At 38.6% G+C, this 27923-nt stretch overlaps 1 protein-coding gene across 1 annotated transcript in view; it reads left to right on the plus strand.

Moving 5' to 3' along the window:
- The first annotated feature begins 1015 nt into the window (after positions 1–1015).
- The window catches only part of WWTR1 (WW domain containing transcription regulator 1), a 100106-nt gene continuing 73198 nt past the window's right edge, over positions 1016–27923 (plus strand). The window contains exon 1 of the mRNA XM_063306595.1: positions 1016–2356. Within this exon, the coding sequence (XP_063162665.1) occupies positions 1932–2356 (425 nt within the window). The 5' untranslated portion in view covers positions 1016–1931. The remainder of the gene's footprint in view (positions 2357–27923) is intronic.

Raw genomic sequence — 27923 nt, forward strand, 5'->3', positions numbered from 1 at the left:
TACATTCACCTTGGCTCTCATTTAGCAGTTTTATCTTTTTTTAAAAAAAATAGAATTCTGGTGAGCCAGGAACTCTCAAGTGAATATGAAAGTATGTATGGTGACAGTGATGCTCTTTTGGAACGACTGAGATGCAGCTTCTTCTAGGATTGGACCAAAGGTTCATTCATGGCTCAGATCAGGAATGTAAGGTGCTCCTGAGATTTTTATTCAGCCCTGTGTCACCTGTAGGAATTGGAAAGCTGATGAACACTGAATGGGTTGATGGAGAATCTGTGGCCCTATAGCTGTTGTTTTTTTCAAGTTCCTATTGACCAAGTGAGCATGGCCAGAGGGAAGCATACTTTAATATTTGAAATCAAGGATTTTTCACCCCTCAGCTAAACCTATTCATTATGGATGTTTCTCTGACTGGATTCACACATTGCGCTAAGCCACAATATGGTTGGTTTGCTTTGTGTATGGTATGAACCTGCTATGGTCATTATTTTGTGCCTGCTCAAGGATAGATGGATAGTACTAACTCAATAACTGCTATGCTGCCTTACTCTTACATTGGGAGCAAGATGCAGACAAAGTGCAATCAAGGGGGGAAATCGGGGGTGGTAGAGGGCACAGGCAGGGGCCTGTGAATGTGAAAGCAGTAGCTTGGCCTTGCAGCACTGTTAAACTGCTTTTTCCAATTGAAAACTCTATTGAAGAATGAAAGCCGATTTGGCTTCAAAGAGCCAATCCAAGTGGAATATCTGAACAGTCGGTTGTCTCAGTCCTAAATCCGTTGCATCCTGTTTCTGGATTATTTCTTAGCTAAAGCCCCAAAAGGAGTGGCTGAAGGAAGTCATGGCACGCGTTGTCCTGATTTGTTAGTCATAACCCTGCTCGATTTCCGTCCGAGATTCCCGTAAACTCCCTAAGCCCACCCCCAGGAGGCTCCTGTGGCCCAGCTGAAAAAGCCAGCAGGGTCCGGCTCTCTAAAACGAGCTGTGGGAGGGAGAACTGGCAAGTGGGTGTACCGTGTAATCGGACTGCTCCTAGACGCTGAGCTCATGAATAATGCAGCTGCCAAACTTTCTGCGCCGCCCTAACTCTGAGAGTTTTGGGTAAGTTTGTTTAGTATAGTCGATCGCGCAGCCGCCACGGTGGAAGTACTCAGCCCTTCAACGTCTACAGGATGGGTATGTAAAAGAGAAAAGGGACCAACTGCCCTCCGTCCCGCAAGGCTCGCTTCTTTGTCCATCCTTTAAGACAGACATATAATGATAGAAACTCTTTGAGCTTGGCCGCCCTCTGCATGCGCGAGGGGCGAAGAAGACGTCAGGCCTGCAGCAGAGCGCGGCTGAGATTTCAGGAGAGCGCGGCGTTCTAAATCCGAGCGTTCGCCTCTCGGTGTTCCAAGTCGGAACGGCCATCCCGCGGGATCCCCCTTGCTTCGAATCCCAGGCCCTCCTTGGAATTCCTCCCTTCCTTTCGTGACAGCCGCGGGAGAAGATCTCGCTCCTTCGTCCTTTAAAGGAGCTGTTTTCTTAAGGGGGAGTTGTAGCAGATCTCCGAAGTTCTGAGGGGGAGGGGGGAGTTGCATAACTTTCCTTCGGGGCTTGACTTGGATTTGCTTCAACTGCTCTTGGAGATTCTGCGAGATAAAGATACTCTTTGGGGAGGGAGGGGATAACTGCCTTGGATTTTCTGCTTGAGGCCTTTCGAAGACGAGGGGGAGAAAGGTCGAGAGAGCTTTGCTTTGGAAACTTATTTGCCGCAAACCGATTCCAGCTACAGGAACCTGGTCTCGGAGCGAGGGAGGCTGGAAGTCTGCGAGACAACTTTAGAAAGCGAAATCCTGGCCTGCCGGCTCTGATCCATTCCTGCTTCTAGACACCTTCCTCTCTCCCTTTGCGAGGTCTTGCGGTAAACTTTTGTGGCTCAAGGTAGGAGAAATGAATCCTGCTGCCGTCCCTCCCCCGCCGGGGCAGCAAGTGATCCATGTCACCCAGGATCTGGACACTGATCTAGAGGCTCTCTTCAACTCAGTCATGAACCCTAAGCCCAGTTCGTGGAGAAAAAAGATCCTGCCCGAATCTTTTTTTAAGGAGCCCGATTCGGGATCCCACTCCCGCCAATCCAGTACCGACTCGGGCAGTCACCCTCCCCGGCTTAGCAACGCCGCCGTCGGGGTCCACCACGTCCGCTCTCACTCTTCGCCAGCTTCCCTGCAGCTGGGCACCGGGACTGGAGCCACCCCGACTCCGGCTCAACAGCATGCCCACCTCCGCCAGCAGTCCTACGACGTGACGGATGAGCTGCCGCTTCCTCCCGGCTGGGAGATGGCGCTCACGCACACGGGTCAGAGATACTTCCTCAAGTAAGTAAGAGTGTGCCGTGGAGGGGCGGACGGCTGGGTTGCTAACCCGCCGGTTGGTGCATAGCAGAGTTGACTTGAGGGTGATTATTGAGTCTGGGAGGGAAGCTGCTTACAGAGGCCCGGAGGCGACCCCAGGAAGGCCTAATTGGCATGTGAACTTGGAAACCAGAGGTGCCATGCCCTCTCTTTTGAAAGGAGGCCATTTCCTTTAATTGCAGAAACTTTCCTGCTGAAAGTTGGCTAAGTGGCAATATCCAGCCAACTTGCCTGATCTGGAAGAGCTAAGTAGGGTCAGAGCTCATTAGTATTTAGATGGGAGACCACTAGAAAATCTTGTGACTGTAGACTAGACTGGGAAGGTTGGAGAAAGCCATGGTAAACCACTTCCATAGCATTGCTAAGAATAGGCCAGAGGTCTGCCCCTGAAGTTAGCAGAGCTCAACTTTCCTCTTCGATGAAAGTTCTTTGCCAAGGAAATTCAGAGAATCCCCTTGCATTTTGAACTATGTTGGGATGCACCTCTGCCTCTTCTTTGCACAGTGGACAGAATGGTGCTGTCGGGCACCTTTGTTATGTCTAACAAACTACACACACATTTCAAAAAATGTCTTACAAAGGACATTTTGGATTGTATGAAGCGGCTCACTGTAATGAAGGATTTTGCATATGCTCAGAGGAACTTACCTTTTTACTCCATGGTTGGGTTTGCATAACCAGTCTCACAAATTAAAAAAGCTTGAGAAGTTCTAAACTTCGTTAGGATTTTTTTTTTGTTAGGCTTAATGTGTTGTGTGAATTCAGGCTGTTGGATTAGTTAATGATTCAATACATTGAACAAAATTAGGTTAATTCAGTTACCAAGCTAAATGTGTGGCTGAACCCAGCCCCTGTGTATTTTGCCTTTCCTTCAAAGGTTAGTGTACAGAGTCATTCTGCTGTTAAGTATTATTCATTTTTTTAAAAAAATTATTATATTATATCCTGCCTTTTCTCTAAGGCAGGGTTCCTCAACCTTGGCAACTCTAAGCTACCTTTTTGTGAAAAGGTAGTTCATCGAAGTTAAAAATATATATTCCAGAGCATCATATTTAGTTTTCTAAATACAAAAATAAAATGGCTACATTCACACATTTAATATTAAGACTTGGTTTCTTTTGATCATGTTTTGTTAACAAGCCACAGTGGCCTGGGTTCATACATTATTCAAGCCATAAAGTATGTTTACAAACCACAGTGGCATGGTTCTATGGATTTCTCCAAATCAAAATCAAAGTCAATGGCCTGATTCATATGTCATTCTAAGCCATAAACTATCTTTACATTGGAATGGTTTCTATGGATTTTTCTAAGTCAGAACCAAACTCTGTTATGGCTTAGTGTGTGTACAAATCTAAGTGTCTTTAGAGTTTTATGAGAACCAAAAAAGGACAGTTTTGCAAATGCATGCTATTTTCAGTCATGCCAGGAGACCTGGATGGTGTCAGCAGTGACACCATTGGGCCACTGAAATTCCAAGAGCTTCATGAAGATGCCAAGTCTTTATACTGGACCTACAGAAATGACATGCCTACAAGTCATGAATTTTGTTTCGTGCTTTTTCCTGTCCTAGCTACCCCAAATGTCAAAGGTTTGGAACAAGATGTTGCTACATGATGCATGCTTAGAGGCTCTGAATTGTGTCAGGGAAAATTGGTTCTGGAGCTAAAATCTGGTGAGGGTAAGGTGAGGGCTAATTAAGAACTGCCTCCCCAGTACACAGGAATTTAATAATGTTAGCAAAGGTCAGTAAAAGAACTTTTGTGTATGTTTGGATTTAGTTTGTAACTAATTTAGAACTATTTTCCATGGTAGAATTTAGTCATGTCTTCACACAAGGAGTCCAGAAGATGGAAGAAATAATAAATAATAACAATAATAAATGAATGTCTGTGAAGTGACAGAAAGAACTATTCTGAAAATAGAACAGTGGCATTTGTGGATAAGGGTGAATTCTAAAATATGTTTCTCCAAAGAAACTAGAGAAGTGATCAGAGTCAACCTTTGGGGCCCTTACATTAAAGAAACGGAACTTTAGCAAAGACAGGGCGGAGGAAAAACAAATTTTTGATGGACAGTGTTATGTTTTCACAACTTGTAAAAGACCTGTAAGTTGCTTTATGCATTCAGATGTAGATACATCTGAACCCGTTTTACTGAGAGCATCAGTAAGATGCATGTGGTGAAAGGGAACTAGAAGGATTAAAAGGAACTAGATGGGGATGACACTACTCAAAAGAAAATAAGTCATAGAATCCAACCCCTGCTCAATGCAGAAATCAAAATTAAAGCACTCCTGGTAGATGGATGTCTAGTCTCTACCTATGCATATCCAGTGAAGGCACCTTCCTCCTTCTCTTGGTAATATAGTCCAATTTAGAGTGCCAGTGATGGCTGAATAAATGGCTCTAGGATGCAGTGCACATAGTGGGACAGTCTGTCCCTAGAGGTCTTCCAGTATTCCCCTAGAACAGTGTTTTCCCAGCCAGCTGAATTATGGGAATTGAAGTCCACACATCTTACAGTTGCTGATTTTGAGAAACACTGCCCTAGAAATTTCTGCTGGTATAGATTTCTTGCAATCGGAAAATGTGACTGTTGCTCTGCCATGGAATTTTCCTGTCTTTCCCCTTTTCCTGATAAGGTAGAATCACTCTGCTTATGCATTTAAGCACATGAGCTCTGGCCCTAAATAATTTAGCTGAAGTCACAAATGGACTTGTGTGCTGGTATATGCGAAAAGTATCTGTATTCTGCTATATCAGAACTGGCATCCTATTGAGAATTTCAGTTAAAGTTGTTCGGATGGGCCTGCAGTGGCACCATAAGGATATAACATAGAACTAGGATTTTCTATTTTCCATTATATTGGGCAAGGGGGGAGTCTTTTTTTTTTTTTAAAAAGCAGTCACTTGAAGCACATTTTAGGGCATATACCACATTTCCTGTGAGATTTTAAATTCAAAATGGCAGCCAACTGGGATAAAATTTTTTTTGCAGTAGTGCTAGAGAAATTTAGAGGTATAAAAGAAAGTTTAGGCAAAATTGTGTGGTAATGTGGAACTTATTTGGTCTTTTAAAATATGCATATTTCCTCAATTAAAAAATCCCCATTTTCTATTAAATAAATAAAAACAATATTGCCAAACCCTACCAGAGACCTTAGAGTCAGGGTAGATTAGGGATTCCCACCTTTCTGGACCTCTCAGAACATGGAGAAAATGTTATAGGAACTCTTGTGCAATGATTGCAGTGGTGAATGTTCCCACTCTGGAGTTTCCCATTTCCAAGAAGACAGTTGCAAGGGATAAAATCAAAGCAACCTAAATTCAAGGAAACAGATGGCTCTGAATTCAAAAATACAAACTCACGCTCAAACTACAGATCTATTCCAGCATAGGAAAAAAGGCAGAGAGACAAGATACCAAGTACAAAGCAGAAGTGGGATCTGGGCTCCAAATTGTAAATGACCTATTTGCTCCTAGCCAGCTTACCAAAATACCATGTTGGTAGGCTGAGAGAAGGAAGATCAATGCTTTTGAACTGTGGTGTTGGAGGAAAATTCTGAGAGTGCCTTGGATGCAAGAAGATCAAACCAGTCCATCCTCCAGGAAATAAAGCTAGACTGCTCACTTGAGGGAATGATATTAAAGGCAAAACTGAAATACTTTGGCCACATCATGAGAAGACAGGACAGCCTGGAGAAGATGCTGATGCTAGGAAGAGTGGAGGGCAAAAGGAAGAGGGGCCAACCAAGGGCAAGGTGGATGGATGATATTCTAGAGGTGACGGACTCGTCCCTGGGGGAGCTGGGGGTTTTGACGACCGACAGGAAGCTCTGGCGTGGGCTGGTCCATGAAGTCACGAAGAGTCGGAAGCGACTGAACGAATAAACAACAACAGAAAGCAAATTGATGATGCTCTGAAAAATAATTATGCACAGTTACTTTTACTAATAAAAAATAAAGCCTAAGTAAAATACTTTAATTACATTTTTAAATTGCCCATAAACATAGCCCTCCAAAGGGGGTCTCACAGGCACTAAGAAAAATATCCAGAAGAATAGTGCTATCACAGATACCACATTTGGTACCACAGCTTTTCCCTAGAGTGCCATTATTTTCTCCCCAAGTAATAAATATGGTGTACTAATTAGGCACTTAGACTATCACCAGAAAGACTCGGATTCAATTTTTTCCTCAGCCATGAGAGCTAACTGAGAGTGAGTTAGTCTCTCAGCAAAACCTTCTGAAAGGGTGTTTGTTGTAGTGATGAAATGTTAGGATGGTTTACTATGCATGCCATCATAGCTCTTTTTAGAGGCCAGATGGAATATAAATCTAACAAATAAATACTGATTAATATGATATCAGATTTGGACCCATCCCAAGCAACAGTCACATCTAATACTTTCTGGGCTTTGAATGCCTTGGTTTGCATGTCATTTTGAATATATAAACACAATTATCATGTCCTTCTTCTGAGCACAAATAATTAAAATTATAATCAGTTGCATTCTGTCTTGACAGTAAGGTACACTGAATGAAGTAGGCTTATTGCAGAATGAACATGCATCAAATTGAGTTTAGTGTGGTGTCAACAATGTCCTTCAGCACAAGTTTTGAAAGAAATTTACAAGAAAGCAGTTCTATTTCTTTTTCAGAGTCAGGATTTTCCTTTTTTAAATAATTTTTATTAAAGATTTTCACATAAGTACAAGATAAACATGAAATTATTTAGAGTGAAATTAAGAAAGAAAGAAAGAGAGATCAAAGATAAAAGAAGTAGAAAAGACCGCAGGCAGGGGGGGAAAAAAGAAAAGATATATAAAGAAGCAACTTCCGATCTTCTTTACAGCGGTTATTAATTCATTATCTCTCCTCTTTAAAGTTCAAAGTCAGGATTTTCCAAAATTGGTATGGCTGTTAGTAATTACATGGGAGACCCAGGAAATTCCAAAGCTAGACTGGGAATTCAAAAAAAGCACATCAGAATATGAGAATGGCAATTCACTTTGATTTTGCCATCAAGAAAACGGTATAGATGTATCCATGTCACCACCAGGGATTGAGCTCTACTTGAGATTATCTTGGTTAATTTTCTAAATATAAATAACAACAGGAAAAACTTGTGGCACCTTAAAAAATGAATTCATTTATTAATGCAGGGTTCAGCAAACTTTACAGGTAACTAGAAATGGGGAAATTGATATTTTTCAAGATTCGGGACTATTTTTAAATCATATTCCTTGAATATTGTATATGTGGGAGGAGGTTGTGGGTGTCCATGTTGCTGTTAATGCATTTGTGTAGTTCATTCCACTATATGAAAGGTGTTACCCTCTGTAAATAAAACAGTAATGTATACTTAGGTGTAGAAAAAAGATAATGTAAGCTGTGGAGCCAAATGGCATTAAAATCTACAAAGTACAGCTAATGACTACTTGGTTAAAGCTTACCTGTTCACATAATTTAAATATATGCCCCTAAATATTTAAATTCCGGTCAAGTGAGGATAACATTTATTGCATATGATCAGATAGACACTAGTTCATGATTTGTTAGTCATTAAGATGCCATAATGATTTTACTACACTGGACTTAATGCTGCTACCTCCTGAAAGTTTACTCAGTGTATAATGGAGAAATGGAGACTTAATATCCACCATAGAAACAGTGCGAATAACCCAGGGCTGAATTATTGTATTGCCAAAAGTAATGCAGAAGTAAACTAATCTTCGAAAAGGCTGGTGAAAACACACTGTATGGGATCTGGAAGTGCTGTTCCATCTCTTGCATATTTATTCAGAAGATGGCCTCACTGTATTTCATGGAATTTGGTCACTAGTAAGTGTGTTTAGGATTGCAGCCTAAATTAGCTCCATGCCACTGAAATCAATGAGCAGAAGTTATTGATGAGTTAAGTCCCATTAAAATTAGTAGGAACAAAAATATAGGGCATTTCTATAAACGTCTACTAAAAGTAAGTCCCACTGAGTTGAAAGGATTGGTTCTCAGATGTGTGAGCACAAGATTCCAGTAATGTCTGGATCCAACCCACTGGCAAGACATTTAGAAATCAATTCCATTCTACATTGGGACACTTGTTCTCAAAATGGTCTATATTTCCACTTGAAAATAAATGGAAATATTGCTGGAAATCTGTAGCTTTGTTTACCGAGGAGCAGCTGTGAGTTATAGAAATCTTAATTTTGCATGCTAGTTCCTGTTGAAAGTTATTGGTGAGTTATTGGTTCTGTCAGAAACTTAGCCCCAGGATCATCCTTTATTGTAATGGATGTCACATCTTAAAAATGGTGAATAGACTAATAACATGACTGTGCGTGTTTATCAGAAACATGGCTCCATTGGAATTGATTGTTCTGTATTTTATTTTATTAGAAATGTTTATATATTTAAGAAATTGTAAACAGATACTTGTGATTTTAAAATAAAGCTGTTTTAATATTTGGCTTATCTGGTATTAGTCCAAAATTGTTTGGAAGCTGAAACTCTGATATTCCATTTCATATCTTACGACTACCAAACTAGAGGACAGCTGGAGAAAGGAAAAACCTCAAGAACCAGCAATCATTAGGAAATGATGGTTAAAAGCAGCTAATTTTTTCTCAAGGTGCTCATCAGAAAGGAATATCTGACACTGCATATTCTATTTTCTATTGATCCATCCACAGTATATTTTGGTTATCGAATCTGAAAATAGCCTTGCCCAGTTGTTTTTGCTATACTGTGAGTTTAAATGTAAAATAGCTAGGATTTCAAAATGTAATTGAGTTACCCAAATACTGGCACCTCTATGAAGCAAATTGAACAGATTTGTAGGATGTCTTTTCTACATTATTTTTACTGTTTTTAGCATAACTTGTTTTTAATTTTGCTAATATCAGAGAAGGCAGGGTGTGGAATGCTGACTTGCTTCTCATGCACTGAAGATGTATGCAAATACTCTGGCTGCTGAGATTCCAGCAGTCACTGCCAATATGTTTTCATGTTCTTAAAGGCTAGACTTGTTTTGTTCTGAGAGTCTCAGGTGAATTCTCTTCCCAGCACTTTCTATACTATGCACTGCTGCAGAATTGCGAAACAGACAGAAATACAATTTTTTGAAAGGAGGAAGTAGAAACAATAGGAACAGAGGTGTCCATTTGCTGGAAAAATAGTTCTTAAAGCTGGTGCCTAAACTTGGGATCTTCAAGCAGCCACCAGGGCCCAACAATCCCAGCAGGTTTCATCAGGACCAATTTTGACCCCATCCACTTGTACAGTTTCACAGCTGTTGGCATACTTGATAGGAGCAGCTGGAAGACACCCTCTGTTTTCCCACAAGGCCATGTAACATCCAGTGCTACATTAATCCAAGGAACCATGGGACTTTTAAAAGGCAGTTACTTCCAGTTGTACCTAGAACTGAGAAAGTAGGCACCAAAATTCAAGGGTGTATCATGAAAGTATTTGCAAATAGTTGGCATGGATGGTACACTTTCATTCTTGGGGAAGCCTTCTCCTTATATTTTCACCAGCTCAAACAAATGTCCAACCATTTTCACCTAAGTAAGTTTAGTGCAAGATGCTATAGCAGGGTGCCATGGAACTCTAGGGTTCCACGAGAGGTCACTAGGGGTTCCCTGGGAGATCACGATTTATTTAAAAAATTATTTCAAATTCAGGCAACTTCACATGAAAGAGGTAAGTTTCATTCTTTATTTTAGGCTTAAGAACACTGCTAATGCATATATACAGGCCTACCCGTGAAAGGAATATAATCATTCTGTGGCCCATATTTGAGCCTGAATGTGCAAGGGTTCCCCGAGGCCTGAAAAATATTTCAAGGGCTCCTCCAGGGTTAAAAAGTTGAGAAAGGCTGTGCTATATTGTATCAGGGAGTATGTGACAACCTTTACATGAGGTAGAACCCTTGTCGTCGTCCCCCCCCCACACACACCTTTTTTCTTTCTACTTTTCTAGAGGATCTTAATATCATCTTTTTCCTATTCTCTAGTCAGCAACAAGAAAGCATGTTCTGGTAAAATTGTCCTGTATCTTTATTGATTTAAATAATTACATGCCATTTTTTATAATTTTTCCCCCTAAAGTAGATTACATAACAATTTCTGTCTTAAGCTCTATCATTGCATTGCTGCTGCCGCCACAGGAACTGTCCCTCCTTCTGAATTTGCCAGATGGTTTCTCGTGTAAGCCAGCAACCACTGGCAACTTCAACAGTTATACAGTAGTAATGTTAGCGGCTGAGATACAGGGCTTAGCAACTTGTATGCTATGTTGCTCCTGCTACTAAGAATGCAGTCCCAGATTTTCAAAAATGTGTGTTCCAGTGTAAAATCAGGAACTTGCTTGAGATAGACTCAAGAAGTTCAGCTTTTGTAAATTGCAAGAGTTCCAGTAACTTAATATTTCAGTCTGCTCTGCAGATCCTCCAATTGTTTGCAAGAATGGCATGTTTGGAAATGTCTTTAATAGCAAGGTCTAATCTCAGGACTGCAAGTTCCTCATGATATGTATGACTTTTGTAGCAAGGTGAATCAAAGCATATTAAGGAGACCTGAATTCTGAAGTCTGACACATATGCAAACGAAGCAACCATTTTTCGCATTAATTTTATCTGCTTTTGCTGGTCAAGAAAAGAGAGGACAATTTACAGGATTAATCTCAGATTGCAGGAAATTCTATCTGCTTCCTCAGGTTGCTTCCTTGAAATACGTCACAGCTAAATAGACGTGGCTATTATTTCAGAGTTGTAAGAATTGGTAACTTGCTCTTGGAAAAACAAAAATGATTATCTAGATACTGAAATAAAAATTCTGTATGTATGCAGTATTGTAAATAAATTGAGAAATTCTCGCTTATTTGCTCATATGTTAGATGATAGATGGATTACATTAGATAATTTATAGAGTTGACTAAAAAGACAGGAAAGTAGCCTTGTGTGTTCTTGGAAGCAATTCTTATTTACAATCAAGAAACAGATGAATGGCTTTTTACAAGTCTGATACCTAGTATCCATTTCTACTCTTCAAATGCATATTGAAAAAAACAGTGCCCTGCCTTGTGCCATGAGCATGCTGTAAAATTGTAGCATGCTGGTCATTGACCAAATAAATATTATTGATTGTAGCATGCTATATATATTTAAGCATGCACATTCCATTATATTATCAGATATTTGGTGCAATATATTGTCTGTTTCTAAAAAAACCTGTTCATTTACCTACAGTAAAGGTGTTCCTAAGAACTTTTGTAAAGCTTTCCTATATAACTAGAAATATGTTTCTTTATTTATTTATTATTCACATTTCTATTACCGCCCATCTTCCCCCAAAAGGGGGACTTCATTCTTAGTCCCTTCATTCTTTTCACCTAAGACTCTAACTCCATATTGGCTTTCCTGAGAGTAAGAGCAATTAAGCACTGAATTTGGTGGAATGTTGGTTATAAACAAATACATAAAATGTTGCACTGAAATCAGTATAGCTAAGTAACCTACACTTAACATAAAAAGCTAGAATTAAAACATTAACATCCTGATAATTAAAAACTCAAGAGTAAGAAGTAATAGCTCCCATCATATGAAATTCTAACTCAAAAACAAAGCAATAGCACAGGATGTCTGAATAAAAATACTTTTGCCTGCTGGCAGGAGCATAACAGAGGGGATGCTTGCTTAACTTTTATTGGCAAGAATTCTGTTTCATATTGTTTTTATCCTGAGACCAGCCCAGAAACTCTATGCTGTATATTGTAATCTTATATCTACAGATGTGCATGTTGTGATGTGCATGTGAATGTATAAGCAAACATATACACATCAAGACTATTTTTTAAAGAAATACTTCAATCATACTTGATCCCATACTAAAGGGATGTAATTAATCACTTACTATATGGTACAGAGACAAAACATTAAACTTTTATATACACATAGAAATTTCTTAGGTCCTCAGACTCCCGGTAGGTTAAAGAAAAGTGACTTTCTGGTAGATCTAAGCCTTTTCCCCAAAAGCTGATTTTCTGGAAGTTCCGACTACCTCTCCCAATTGTTGTTTAAAGGTCATCTTGATATATCTTGCAAACTAGAAGCGATGCATTGCCTTGGTTGCATTCAGGTCTTGTACAAACATGTAGCTTCAGCAGGAGTGGTCAAGAATAATAGAAGAGAGCAGGCACTAATTCTGCTCTGCCCAGTTTCCTGAAATCAAATTATCCAATGTTTTAACCTGGTCTAATGGTTAAAATGCAGAGAAAAGTATATTTTGTCAGCAAATATATAACTTTGATACTCTGATTTGGTTTTCTTATTCCACTTACAAAGCTCAAGAAAAATCTAGGAGAAAATATGCTGCATCATCCTATCTGTTACTTCTGAGTAAACATCAGATTCACACAAAGCATGACAAGACTTGACAAGACTAAGTAGGTTGCTTTGTTGCAGACAAGAAAATGTTGTAGGCAGAAAATCTGTCTTCTGCAGAACATAATAATCAAGCCATACATACAGAGAAAGAGAAGAAGCAGGCCCCAGGTTTTAAATTTGAAGCCTTTTGCTCCCACCCATTTGAGCCAATATACTTTTAGCTATTTCCCTGGCCTTCAAAATTAGACTCTTCCATGTTTATATAATGGTTCTGTCTGACTTAAGAATCATTGGTTCCTGACTCAGGATGGATTAGATTTTGTTGTTAATTATTAAGAATTATCCTGAAGAAGCCAGGCTTGGTTACCTGTGAAGTAAATTCCTGGCAAATCAAATATGATTATTGTCTTTTTTCCCCCTATGGCTAATGTAAAAAAAAAGTTAATAAATCACTTACCATGCAAAAGAAATAGCATAGCCCAGTGGATCTTGGCTTCTCTAATTACTGCATCTTTTTGAGTTCACTTTCAGCTAAACACTTACAAACCATAAGGCAAAAGTTATATTTGGAGACATGCTGATGTCTGTCCAGATGTGGTTTAGGTCAGCCTTCTAATTTAGCACATAGCTAGACTTTGGAGAAACTAAGGTACAATATATAGGGTGGTACCAATTGGGGAAGGCTGGTCTAAACTAATGCATAAAAAAGGTCCTCTGTGTCTAACAAACTTTCCAAGTAAAAGTACATGAAATTTCAACCAACATCTGAAAATCTTAATCTGTGCGTAAGTGATATCAGACATATAACACTCATTAGATAGCCTTAGGCAATGCATAGTCTCTCAAATTTAACACATAAACTGCAGAATGGAGCAGTGCTAAATAACCAGGTATGCAGAGATTTCCCGATGCAGTCCAGAATCCCAGTTTAGAGTTCTGGAAACAACAGTGATTTGATCCTATCAATTTAAAGCGAATCCAAACTACCTTGATGCCTAGATCTGAGACAGTGATGCCTGGATTTGGAAGAAGATTCAGAAAATGGATCTCCATTCTATCATTGCCTAGCTTGAGAAGAATGTAATGGTTGTAACATTTTTGGTTTTCACCAGATCAATGACTTTTATGATGGGATCAAACAGTAAGGAAGGCAGCAATGAGGAAATGCTACAGAGGACATTAGGAATGAAGTTAGTGACACCATGGAATTACATGTAATAAGATTAATATTTCCCATGGACTTTCACTAAATCCAAGGACTAGTATTTACATATATTGCAGTGAATACTGCAGAAGAACCTTGAAAAATCTGTACTTACAGAAATTTGGATTGAGCAATTATAGTGAGTACCTCACATAATCATGCAATTGTGTTTTGTATTTACTTTTCACTTACCCTTAAATAATCATTGATTATGGGTGATTATTAACTTGTCATGTTTACAAGAGATTGAATGGTGGCATTCATGACGGTGGGTAGGAAAATGATAGATACTTTATATTGTCTTTGGAATTTCCAGATATATAAAAGGCAATGAATTAGCCACGTAGCATATTATGGTTATAACTTTCAATGAAACAGGCAAATTTAAGAAGAGAAAACAAGCACTGAAATATTTTGTGTTACATGAAATTTGTTATGATCTCATTCTTTAATTTGTTCAACTGGCTCACTTTTCTATCTAATCACCTAAATTTAGTTGATTTTTGTGAATGAACTTCAGACTCTCATGTTCCAGTTCCCTTTCATCTTTGAGCAACTCCACAGTTTGCTATGTTGTCCTATTTGGACAAACAGATTGGCTTAATCATAGGTGAAGAGTGAGGAACTGAATCTGGTTTGAGGGCTAGATCCATTTGCTCATCTGCCCTGGTAGGTTGGATGGGATATCACCTGAGATGTCATTAGTTTGTAAGTGAACTGCCAGAGCTGCTCCATAAATAAAGATGTGTTGGAGCTCAGAGACACTCAAGAAAGTAAATGCAGGGAGATTCAAGACTGAAGAAGGGAAGAACTTCTGAACACAATATATGGTTAAATTGTGCTGATAGCCATCCATTTGGATGGTTTTAAAGCAGTCTGAACAAATTAATACAGGATTGGGCTATCAGTGATTGCAGTGGTACATGCCTTGGATATGGGTAGCAACAATGGAAGAGAGGTATTGCCTTCTTGCTCATTCATGAGCTTCTTGAATGCATCTGGTTCACTACTGTGTGAACACAGTGGTGGATCAGATTGATGGTTAGCTTGATTCAGCAAGACCCTTTTTATGTTTTTATATTCCCCTTTTGGGAAGGACATGGGACAACTGAAACATGGAAGATCTTGCAGGAACTCTAAATGAGGAAAGTCATGGAACAGTTGAAGTAGCTTACTGTGTTAGAAGGGTAGTATTTTGCTGGAAATCTCACAGGCTGAAATTCCCCATCACTGCAATGGTCCCCAAGCTAGACAAGGAAGCCTAGTTCAAACCATGTCATATACCCCTTAGAAGTGTCCCTGGATCAAGACATTTTGCTATCCCAAGTGATTATGCCCTGTGATTTGATGTAGATTGAGCAATAATCTACACTGTAAATTGAGTGAATGGGAAAATTGTGTGTAAGCTCTGTCCTTTGCATACTGGAAAATGCAGCTGTAATCCAAGTGTTTCATTTTGTATACATTTTATGACACTCTCCCATGTAAATATCCTTTTAACATGCTTCTAGGCATCTGGTCTTAGGGAGTCAGGTGTCTCATCTTGGAGAACAATTGATAGGACTTTATAGCGGTTACATAATTTCCATTTGCTGCATGTTAAGAGATAACTGGGTTGGATGGGTACTATAGAGGATTAGTATTATCCATACTCCTAAGAGTTGCTTTTCCACTGATTAACTCAGCTTGGATGCAAGCAACAGAATTTCATCTGACCAAAGATGCCTTATTAAAGAATCTGAAGCAGTTCCTAAATATTGGCTATTAATTCTGTCATTACTTTAAAGCTGCGATGCTCTGTCAGGGCTTTTCTACATGGGCTTTTTCTCCTGCTCAAGAATCAGCCTTGGACCTCTTTGTTGTTGTGCCATCGTTTCTCATTTTGGCAGCTGAGCATTTGCATTGGTAAAGTTCCACCGATCTTTGTGAGCCGTCTGTTTTCTCATCAATAGGAATTCTTGCCTTGCTGCACTTTTTGACTCCCAAGCTGTAGCCGGCATAACATTCTCTTCATAGGTCCTCACATGGGAAATATAGCTTGACGGTTTCATTGGATCCCCTTCACAGCAGCTGCTCAAATGTTTTTGCGGATGGCAAGAGAAATCTATACCACCTGCTAATTGCATATTTCAAGAGATCTAGACTGTTTTAATCTTTTGCAGACTCTTGCAACAGTTTCCATGCTTTCAGTAGTCGAGGCAGGGAACCCAGGATAAAATTTGACAAGAGTTCTCTTTTTTTCCTCTTTCACATCAATATGGAACATGGCATGCAAACACCAGGCTGCTTAGTTTTGTTTTGTTTTGAACAATTGCTGCCGCAGTGGGGAAAATGTTGGCATTTTTTTCTTGAGGTGTGTGGAAATTTTTTATGGCTTTAGGATTCATTTATTTTATTCATTTAATTTTTATCCTGCCTTTATTTTATTTTTTATAAATAACTCAAGGCAGTGAACATACCATATCTAGTACCCCTTCCTCCTCCTATTTTCCCCACAACAGCAACCCTGTGAGGTGAGTTGGACTGAGAAAGAGTGACTGGCCAAGGTCACCCAGCTGGCTTTCATGCCTAAGGCAGGACTAGAACTCACAGACTCCTGGTTTCTAGCCCAGCACTTTAACCACTAGACCAAACCAGCTCATGCTAGAAGCTGAAAAGCTCTAAAACTGGGGCCTCAGGTGGCATTCTCATCTATCATTCCAGTGCAAAGAAGAGGACTGGAAAGGGAAAGGAGAGTACTACTAGTTAAATCAGGATATAGATTGTGTAAACAAGAGACATTTGGTTTCTGAGACCATGGTCTGAATTATTTCGTTGATGGACTGCTAGCATGAGGTAAGTTACACCTTACAAGGACTGGTAAAAATGGGTTTGGCCAAAGCATGGAAAGCTTGATAAGGAGTGCTTTAAATTGGATCCTATATAGGATGGAATGAAAATCATGAAGTAAGGACTTCAAATAAAGAGTATGGCACTTAGAAACTGGCTGACATGGAGCTATTAGACCAATCAGAGAAACATGAGGAAGAATAATGGCTCATAATATTCACAGCCTTCATTGTCTGCATATTAATGCTTGAAGACTGAGAAATAAGCAAGAAAACTCTTTTCCTTTTTTGCCCACCAAAAGTTTTGATTGATTCATGGGGTGAATTTCATATACCAATTGATTACATCCACTTAATTCAGTGTCTTGCACTTTTTTTTCCTGCCATATGACTTAGAGTCAGGATTATTGATCAGTGGTTGCTAGTTACCTCTGCAAATGTATATATCCATGCTGTAATCACAAAAAGGATATTGCACCAACAGATGCAGTATGTCTATGGCAGGCAAAAGCTTTTTGTACATGAGATTTTAACACTGGTGGGCAAAAGAACAAGAGCTAACAAGAAGAACGTAAGTTCTTAGTATAGAAAAGTAATATGGTTTAATGGGTGAAACAGAGAACGACTGGGTACAAAGGGTACAACTGCTGAAAATATCTCTTCCTGCTCAGAAATCCAAAAGAATGAACTTGCTAATGCTATAAACAGTGGATAATCAAACAACTTAGGTGGTGTCTATTAACACCTGCCCATCCAAGGAGAAGATGTGGATGACACCATCCCAAAGCAAAGAGTAGATCTTTCAAAGGGACATTGATTCATAGTGGTAGAAGACTTAAATTACTCCAACATTTATTGGGAGATAAGCTATGCCACGTGTGATTCTTCCAGAAAATGTCTGACTTCTCTTGCTGACAACTTTTGGCATCAGAAGCACTGTAATCTTTCCACTTTGTTCTGCTTTGGTCAGATCCCATTTCAGGTACTGCTTCCAGATCATGGTACCAGCATTCAGAGAAACTGGAATAGATTCAGAGGAGGACAATAGGGTGTTCAAGGGATTAGGAACTATTTCCTATGAAGAGAAATCGAAGGAGGTAGATAAGTTGAGCTCTAATAAAAGATGACTGAGGGAGAATATAAGTGGGGAATATGATAGCACTCTTTGGCTTCTGGAAAAGATGTCATATGGGAAAAGGTCAAGACCTGCTCTCTTTCATAAAGTTCAGGAAATACGGATTTGGGATGCCTGTGGGCACCAACAATTGATTTTGCATGGGTTGGGGGTAAAGCAACTTTTTGTTTCTCAAGACCTTCTGTAGCTTGGGATGGGGCAGTAACTGGTTCATGAGGTTTTCTGCCAGTTCTTTGTGCTATGATGCTACAAAAGCATGACTGGCTTCAGAACCATTTGGAGGAATTGGGGAACGGAAATGGTATGGTATGGAAACACCTTGAGTTAAAATGTAATCAGCTCAGAAGCACAGCTGAGGCAGCCAATCAAGAATTCAGCTAAACCTGTTGGGAAACATGGGAGATAGAGTTGAGGAGTACTGGAATATTGTGCACACAGTATACAGAAAAACCCAAAGTGCTGTTCTTTGAAAGGGCAAGCTGTTGTGTAAAGAGGAGCTTTCTGTAATCCTTTAACAATCATTTAAGGATTCTTCAAGGCAGTGAAGCTGTTCCTTAAATGCAGACTTGGCTCCTTATTATCAGGTGTTAAGAATAGGTTTTGCCGGCCCTGCGGTTTTCAAGTACTGTGCTTTGTTTTTCTTCATAGAAAAGCATGGCACAACAAAGTCAGGAATTACTGATCACTCAGAAGCATGTAACTATGTTTAACCAAATGGGGATACATTTTTGTCATTAACATGCATAGGTTGGGAGTGCAGTTGAAATGTATTTTTCCCTCCTGGTGGAAGGGCCTCACGATGGCCTTGAAGGAACAGTGCTGAGTCTTTGAACAGCTCTTTCACAGCTCTGGGAAGTGGATTCAGAGGGAAGATTTGCTCACAAGTGGAGCACTTTGTTAAAAGATGGGTATGGGCCTATTGCACACTATAGTTAACAGTGGACTTTTGTTAAAATCAGGCAAGCAGGTAGATCTAAATTACATCTAGAAGAATGCACACCCAAATGTGATGAGAACAAAAGATCATTTTGAATTATTAATTTCTTCTATTAATCATTGTTGCTTCAACATAAAGCAGTAATTGTATATTAAATATGAAGGGGAAGGGGGTTTAACATTCAGAGTCATTTCATGTTAGAAGCATAATACTTTACTTTCCAACTCATTTTAATTGTAGCCTGACCCAAATTTCCTATTATATTCATTTATATATATGAACATTTTAGTTAAAAAAAGGAGGGGTTGCTGAGTTGGGGAAATTAATATCCACGAATAATCTTCATTTCTCCAAGCCTTAGCTTTAAAAACTCTTATGACTTATACTTTTTCACAGTGTTGTATTTGTGTCCTATCATGAAACAAAATTCAGAATGATGAAAAGGTACTGCATGTATTATTTTGTCACTCTAGGAGGATGGGGCTGTCAGTGAGCCCTGAAAAATACAAATACTTCAAATGAAAGTCACGAGATGAGCTGAACTTGAAGGAGACTATATTTTTATTCCAGCTGAAATAAGCTGAAACTTAAGAAAATGTTTTTAACAATTCTAAGAAGGCCCATTTAAGGTCCCTTTGACATCTTCTTAATTGACAAGCATCTATTTTGAATCTTGGCATGACAGCCCAAAAATAGCAGAAGAGGCCATTTTAAAACATTGCCTTATAAACTGGTTGCCCTGAACTTTTGCAGTTGAGATGATAGATGGTATTTAATGACACTTATTCCCAGTGGACACTTCTTTCCATTGTCTGTTTTGTGTTCATAGCCTGCCAAATGTGAGGCTTAAAGTGTAATTATAATGGTCACTTAAATTGAAAAGTAAAAAAATAACAAAAACCCCACAAAGACAATCCAAAAGCAATGCTTAATTCCATTAAATTATAACATTCCTTAGCAGAAGAAGCTCAGAACAGATAACATGATAGTTTTATTTGCTTGAGTAAAGACAATGGGCCAAGTAGATAATTTAGATTTTTTTAAAAAGAGAGCATGATAATGTCAGAAAATTTTCAGACGCTTCCTTTTAAATTTAAAAAAAAAAAAAAAGTTTCATGTCCTCTAAGTTTAAAATGATAAAACCTACCAAAATAAGAATAGATGGGTACTGGAATTATTTAATGTAATTTTCCAAATTAATTCACAGTTTTCATCTAAATTTCCAGTATGGCCTATCTGTAAATCTGGTATACTTGTAAAAACTTTTCAAGAGTTACGAGATAGGATGGGTTCCATATTGTACAAAATCATGAGATATTTTAATCATACTTCATTGAATAAGCCACAATTGCTGAGTACTTACATTACACTAAGCAACAAATCATGGTTTACAAAGCACAGTAACTGAGACCCCATAGTACCCTGTGCCAAACTTGAACAAAATGATACTGAAGTCCCTGGTGATTCAACAGGCAAATTGGCAGGCATTTCTACAAAGCATTCTTGCTGGTGGCAGTTGTTCTTCAGCTACAGATGTAACAGCTTTAATTGTAACCAAGTCCTTTGGAGAACCTGTGTGCATAGGCTGGTATGACATTGGCAATGTGCCAAAGGAGAACCCACATTTCAGACAGATAAATTACACGCTTTGCATACAGAAGACACGAGTTGAACAGGATGAACAAGCAGCCTGCCCTGAAATGACACGGTCATATGAAAGGATATGAGAATGGTCCACCTCATGATCTTTAATTTTGAAGTGAAGGGCAGGAAGGGTAGTCAAGGAAAAAGTCAAAATAAAATATTATTAATATATAACTAATTGTAGAAGAAGTGTGGTTGAACATATGAACTATTAAATGGCTTTGAACCACAAGATCTACCAGGTGGCTTCTATAAGCCTGTAGCATGTCACTGGTTCAGAAACTCATTAAAAAGATTTCCATCTGAAGGAAGTGCAGGCTTCTTTTTAAGGAACTCCAAACTGCCCTCAGATAGTGATAAAGCTGTATCTAAACACATAAAAGGATCTCTATACTGGTTTACTGTTATATACTGTAGTTTTTTATTTCTCTCTCTATGTCCTGATGGAAGAAGGCAATGGTAACGTTGGACTTGCTCCCTGTTTGAAATGTGAATCATATTTTGTATGTAGTTGGAAACTTGTTTATTTTATCCTGGTTGTCTTGCCCATAATTCCTTCACTTTGATTATTGAGGTTATTATAGGACAAGAACTTCTTTGTAGCAGAGATGGATAGAGCACTCTGGGGCTTAGCGTGACTAGCAGATATAAATTGTATGGAAGCAATTTAAGTGGAAGGAAACATATGGGCAGAATTTAAATGTACAGACTTGTGGCATTGATTAATTTCTTTTCTTTTTTCCTTCTCATTTTTATAGGAAAAGTTAATACCATTTTTTTCCCAGTTAGCTTCTTTTAAAGTTATCCGTATGCCTGTCCTTACGAGTTGCCCAGTAAAATTATTCTTGGCAGGACTTATATTTGTCCCTCAATAAGACTTGAAATGAGTAAGAAGAAGTTACTGGGAAGTAAAACCTGGGCAGGGTACATAGGACTTTGAGAAAAAGAGCAAAGAAGAATTGAAAGTCTTTCGATCTGGCCATGGGCAATTCTCCCAGAAATCTTGTCTAGTTTTACAGCCTGAGTTAGTTCCAGCATTCATCTTTGTTAGAAATGTTATTTTAATATTTGTCTATCATCTGTAAGGTCTGAGCTCTTACTGCAAATTGGGTTTCATATATTACTGTTCCCTGATCTACCATTTAGATGTATTAGACCAACTCCACTGAATAGCTTGTCCTCAGAGAAGGGGGAAAAGCTGGAAACGTCCTTAGAACAGTGTTTCTCCACCTTGGCCATTTTAAGATGTGTGGACTTCAACTCCCACAATTCCCCAGCCAGCATGCTGGCTGAGGAATTCTGGAAGTTGAAGTCCACACATCTTAAAATGGCCAAGGTAGAGAAACACTGCCTAAGAAGCTACTGAAGGCACAGATCCGGGGGCTGGTACAAGGATTAAGAAAAAAAACTGATTTCCACAAATCCAGTACTTTTGACTTCAGTCAAAATTGTTTGGTACTTTCTATGAACCCATAAGAATGGTGTTGAAATCAAACTGAGTATCAAATGAACAAAAGGTGCAGAAGGTCCAGATTGCAAGAAGAGCAACATAGAATTATGGTCTATTTGGGAGTTGCTCCCAAAAAATCTTGCAATCCAATCCAATTTAATCTAATCTTTTTGCCTAGATTATTGTGGTAACTCAGCTGCTAAGCCTTTAATTGACCTGGCTAAATATATTGTGTGAATTCACCCTTCGTTTCAGCAGTAATCTGTTACTACAGCAGAGCTTTTAGTCCTTTATCTTCAGAGCCATCACCTAAACTTTGTAGCAGCTCATCTGGATTTAATTGATCAAAAGGTCCATTCAGAAATAAAAGTTGAGTCCTATTGTTGCCAAGCAGCTTTCGCTTGTGAACAAGACTTTACCCTTCTGCCTTCTGGTTTGGAACTCTGAGCCATTTCCATTGTGCAAAGGCATTGCAGTGCTTCCATTCTTGGTGAGACTCAACTCTTAGGTCTCTTGGTATAACAGAAGATGGCCTAGGCAGTGTCTTCTCAGTAGAAGCTGATTCAGAAGTTCTTTGAAGGTTTCTCTTCATGTGAGGTCTTCTCTAAAATGCCATGATAACTGAGGATCTTGAATTTTGCCACAAAATCCTACTCTAATTGTACCATTATTGTGTTATTTTTTCCAGCCACAGACTTCAGTTCAAACAAAATCCATGCCATAAACAAATCACATACTTAATGCATTGTGTGAACCCAGTCATCTCTAGGAAAAATACCATGGAATCCTACCGAAGATGTAAGAGGGTTACAATCTGATATCAGCTGCTCCAACCTAAGACTGGGTTCATACATCACACTAAGTCATAACGTTCTCTATTTTTGACCTAACATGCTACATGAACCTAGCCACTAAGATTTGAAAACTGTAATTTTTGATTAAGTGGATAAGCAGTTCTGGTTTATACAGGTTATGCTAAGCAAAACATGAATTATACTCTCCTGTCCTACACGACTTGTTCGAATGTAGAAAATCTACCCGATATTACAATGCTCTAAATTAAATGGTACTTGATTTCAAGTAAGTAGGATAAGTAAAATGTCAGGAACAGCTAGGCCTGGAAATAATAAGATCTTTTGTGCAGAACTCCCACACTAGATTCTGGCCCTGATGGCTTGAAAATGTTGACCTTTGAGTATATGCTAAGATAGAGTGCTTTAGAATTGAAACCACGCTGCATTGACACACAGAGCTCAATTTTCATTTTTCAGCTGCTGAGGCCTGCTGTGTCTGCATTTTCCATTAGGAATTTTATATAGGTAATTGGACAAAGCAGTGCACTGGAGAAGGCAGCCCAAGTGGGAAAGCAATATTTTACTTCTGTTTGGATTTAGACCCTTTTAAATGGTAGTCTGAAGCCCTAGAGGAAAGTTACGATTTTTAGGTTCCAATCTCATATCCATTTATATTCTGGATATATATATAGGATTGTACTAAAAACATACAGGATTGTTCTAAAAACACTGGTCTACATGATAGACTTTCAGGCTGTGGTAAAAAGATAAGCACAGCTGCAAGTTTTTTTTTTTAATTGCAAGAACATTTCTTGTTTGAGTTCACACTCCAGTCCCAAATATTTGATGTTAACAATTTTGTTTAGTTCAGTGATGTTTGACTCCCAGTGAATCTACTTGAGTGTCCAAGAGTTTCCCCAGCAAAAGATGATCTCATTTGGGTTCTTGGCATTTTGCAGAAAAAATTAACAATAAACTTTCACCAATACGTTTTCAAAAAGTAGAAAGCAAGGATTCCGTTTATTGTTGGCTCTTTTAAACAGTAAAATTTAAAATCAGAGAGTCTACATTATTTATACTGCTTAGGATTTTATGTTTCTGTTTTTATATTACTTTATTGTATACTTTCCTCCATTCTTACCAGCAGTTTATTTCAGTAAGTTCAGATTTATTTATTTATTTGTTTCTCAAATTTATACTACTACCCATCTCCCCGCCGAAGAGGGACTCTGAGCAGTTATGTCTGAGAATTCCAGTTTAAACAGTATCCTGATCTTTTACACCAAGGTCTTTTTAGAGAATTACACACTCAAGAACCATTGAGGGAATCCAAACCAGAGTCTGTTTTATATTGGAATATTATATACAATAAGATAGTTGCTGTTGTATGCTGTGAAGAGTAATGCCTTATTGTTCCTTGCTTTAAATTGATATCTGCAGTCCAGATGCATGGTACATCTTGAGAGAATTTTTGACCCCATCCCCACTCATTTATTCACCACCAGCATATTTTAATATTTTCCAATATTAAGCATGCCAGCAGGGTGTATTGGCCCAGTTTTAGGACAGACTATGCCAAGTAAATAGACACTTAGAGAACAGTAAGGATCAACAAAATTGCCATAACGCTGTCACAAAGAAAAACAGTATGCTCGGAATCACAATTAAATTATGTTAATATTGCAGGATCTTAATATTGCAGGACTAAATGTAAAGGTTTGGATATTAAGCAATTCTCTTTTTAATACTATAGAGTGAAGAGCTCTATTCAGTATTTTCTTTCTTTGGTGTTTGTTTGGACAAATACAAAATAGTTTAATAGTATACAGCCTTACAAATTAATTGCTTAGACTTTAAAAATTGCTATATCATATTCATAGTCCTGTGACAGTATTGCTCACAGGTATGCTGAAGAACTCCCTGGTAGGAAAAAAAGAAACTTAGTACGAACTGCAAAAGAATTTGGTTGCTTTAAAAAGAGGAACAGAATGTAATACTCTTCTGTTTAGAATTTTCTTTTACCTTTTTTTTTTTAAACATGCAAGTGCTACATTCAAACCTGTTCTTTGGGATGGGAACCTGCAGCTCTCCAGAATGGCCAACTTTAAGGGCTGCTGTTAACATTAATTTTGGAATATATATAGGCAACTGGTTTAGGAGCCCTTTTCTTTCCTGGAAGGTTCTTCTCCATAAATAAATATAGATAATAAATATAGATCCACAAGACATCTAGCCCTATTAAATAAACCTTAGCAAATTAAGTTGTGTTTTTTTTTTGCAACAAACAAACAATAAAGAGCATTGTGACCCTTTCCAGATCCAGCCAAGTTATCAGGTTATAAACTAACTTCCTCCTGTTGGGTGTTCTCCAGATATGTAGGGGTACGACTCCCATCATTCTCAGCCATCTTAGCCAAATATTATGGTGGTTGAGAATTATGTAAAATGTAAATCTGGGAATAGGAAGTAACCTACTTATTTATTTTTATAAGCATAAAAAGAAGGATGAAACGTTTTAAATCAATGTGACAGTGGCCTTTTTGCAGGTGGGAGCCTCCCTTTAAAAGTGACTTATTTCCAGTGACAAAGGTTTTCAGGAAGAAGATGTAATTGTGTCACCAGAGAATATGGGATTAGGGTGGAAATTTTGGTCAGGCAGAGCTTTGGTAGCACTATTCTAGCCACCATCTTGACTTCTTTGACCATATCCTGCATACACCCCTGAGGGGCTGCATGGATGTCCACTTTGCTCTCCTTCAGTCAGCAGTCAGCCGTCCATGCCCACTAAGTACAAACAGTGTGATTGGACTATGTTGGTTTTTAGAAAACTTGTGTGGATTTGCCCCTTAGTTTCTTTTTCTAAATATTTTTGTTCTATGACTGTAAATGCAGTTCCCTAGCACTTGCTGATATCTCCTCTTATTTTTAACAGTGTAATTCTGATTTTATGTAGCAGTTTCTACCCTAATCTTAACACAGCCTTCTGCAAAGTGATGCCCTCCAGGTGGGAAGGGATTACAATTTCTAGGACCCAATAGAAGAGAATATATGTGCTGATGGAACTGATGATGTTACCCAGTCGGGTAATGAAACGTCTGCAGACAAACAACCAAACAGAGAGCACCAAGGATTTCACAATTTCTAGAGTTCCTATCCAGATGCATCTGAAAAGACTAAGATTGTGAATGTTGGCCAATTGTGACCATAAAATAGGAATCCCAATGGTATCTTCCTAACAAATGTCCCGTTGAGGCTTTGGGTCAGCCCCAGTCTAGCTTCTTATTTTGCAAACCCTGTCCCATCACCCAACCCTTCTTGCTTTTACTATTGCCCTTCTTGTTTAGCAAGACCAACTGACGTAGCTTGTAACACTTGACTTTTTCTAGTCAATGCTACCCTTGCTATTTGTTTACTTTAAAAGATACTGATTTTGCATAAGAAAATTATTAATAATTTTACACTGTTCTGTGAATTTCTACATTACTCACAATGCCCCTACCCCCAAGAGAATGGCATTTGTTTTTCTGTGACTACATTCTCAAAAATGTAATTTAAAGCAGATTTGCACAGCCTAATCCACCCACAGCTGGCTGTAGACCCCAAAAGCCTTGGGTGTGGTCTCAAAGAGGAGAAAATTATTAAATGCTTCATTGAAGAATAATCATATTACCTAGATTTAATGTTAATATTCATTGTATGTATTTAAACATTTCCATTGTAATTGTAAATAAGTTACATAAAATGACTTTTCCTACTCCCACCTACCACCTAATAAAGCAAGACCAAAGGCAGCCCTCAGCTCAGAAAAGAAAAATTGCATATCTGGTTTAAAGTTAAGCATCTTTGCTTGTTTGTGGTACATACAAGGAAACCAACTTGCCATGACAATGTTGCAAATCTTGTATATTGGTACGGTGAAAAGCTTGCAGCACCTCCAGTCTGTACGGTTGAATTCTATAGAATGCTGTGTACTGTTTCTCCTCTATAACTTGTTTTAGCAAAAAAACACCAAGCCAGGACCTCTTATTAAGGCACGTGGTATTCCAATTGACCCAGATCTGGAAGTCACAAAGTCTTTCCATAAATGTTAGTTAAAGACTCAGTGCTGTGTAATAAAAAACTGTGCAGGTGAATGAGATGTGGGATTATGTATATAGTTTCTGTTTACCAGGTTCCCTGCAATCATCACAGCATTGTATGGTGGAGAGCAAGATTAAAAATGTGCCAACAGCATGTTGAAACAGAGGTGTAGGAATGTGAAGAGCTTAATGTCAGGCAACTAGCTCATACTGTTTTATAATATAAAGGATAGGGTTGCTTCTAGTTGAATGCCCTGTGGGATGCATATGTTGGAGGTGGGAAAAACAAGATGAGGTCTCCAAAATTCCTCCATTTGACATTCAACTCAAAGGTTTAGGACCAGATAGTAATACAGGTTTAGCGTAAGCAGGTTTAGTGAACCGGTTTAGTGAAACCAGGAGGATGTGAGCTTTCCCCCCACCTTAGGCATGAAGGGCGGCTGGGTGACTTTGGGCAGTCACTCTCTCTCAGCCCAACCCACCTCACAGGAGGGAGCATTAAGGATACATGCCACCTTGATTTGACCAAAAATAAAGGCAGGATAAAAAAAAATCTAATAAATAGGTAAGAGTAAATCCACTAGAAGAGTGACAGGCCAGGTCCTAAAATAAAGTGTTCACATTTTCATAAAATGTTTTTGAACTGGATCTTGATAGACAAGGTGTTTCCCCCACTCTTTTTTAAAGAATCATGAAGTACTTGATAAATTTTATGCTAACCATGTGTAAGCCCAGGGTCTATGATTAGAAGTGTTACATTCTTATAACAATGTAACGTATTTTGTAATGTATTTTATAATTGTATTTTATAAATAATTATGAAAATGCAATTGGGTATATGAGGTCTTGAAGATAAAGTTTTGATGGGTGGACCAAAATTTCCCCAGCAACTTTGCTGTGCACTTGAAGTTGGGATGAACACAGGCCAAATATTAATTCAAGTTTCAGAAGGGTGGGGAAAATTTTATGAATATAGTACAGTAAACAATAACATCTAAGACTCAGCATCATAATACCTATCTCTCTAATAACTCTTCCAATGTTGTCAACACAAAGCTATCACTTTATTAA

The sequence above is a fragment of the Candoia aspera genome, chromosome 6 (genome assembly GCF_035149785.1).
Source record: "Candoia aspera isolate rCanAsp1 chromosome 6, rCanAsp1.hap2, whole genome shotgun sequence".
Lineage (NCBI taxonomy): Eukaryota > Metazoa > Chordata > Lepidosauria > Squamata > Boidae > Candoia > Candoia aspera.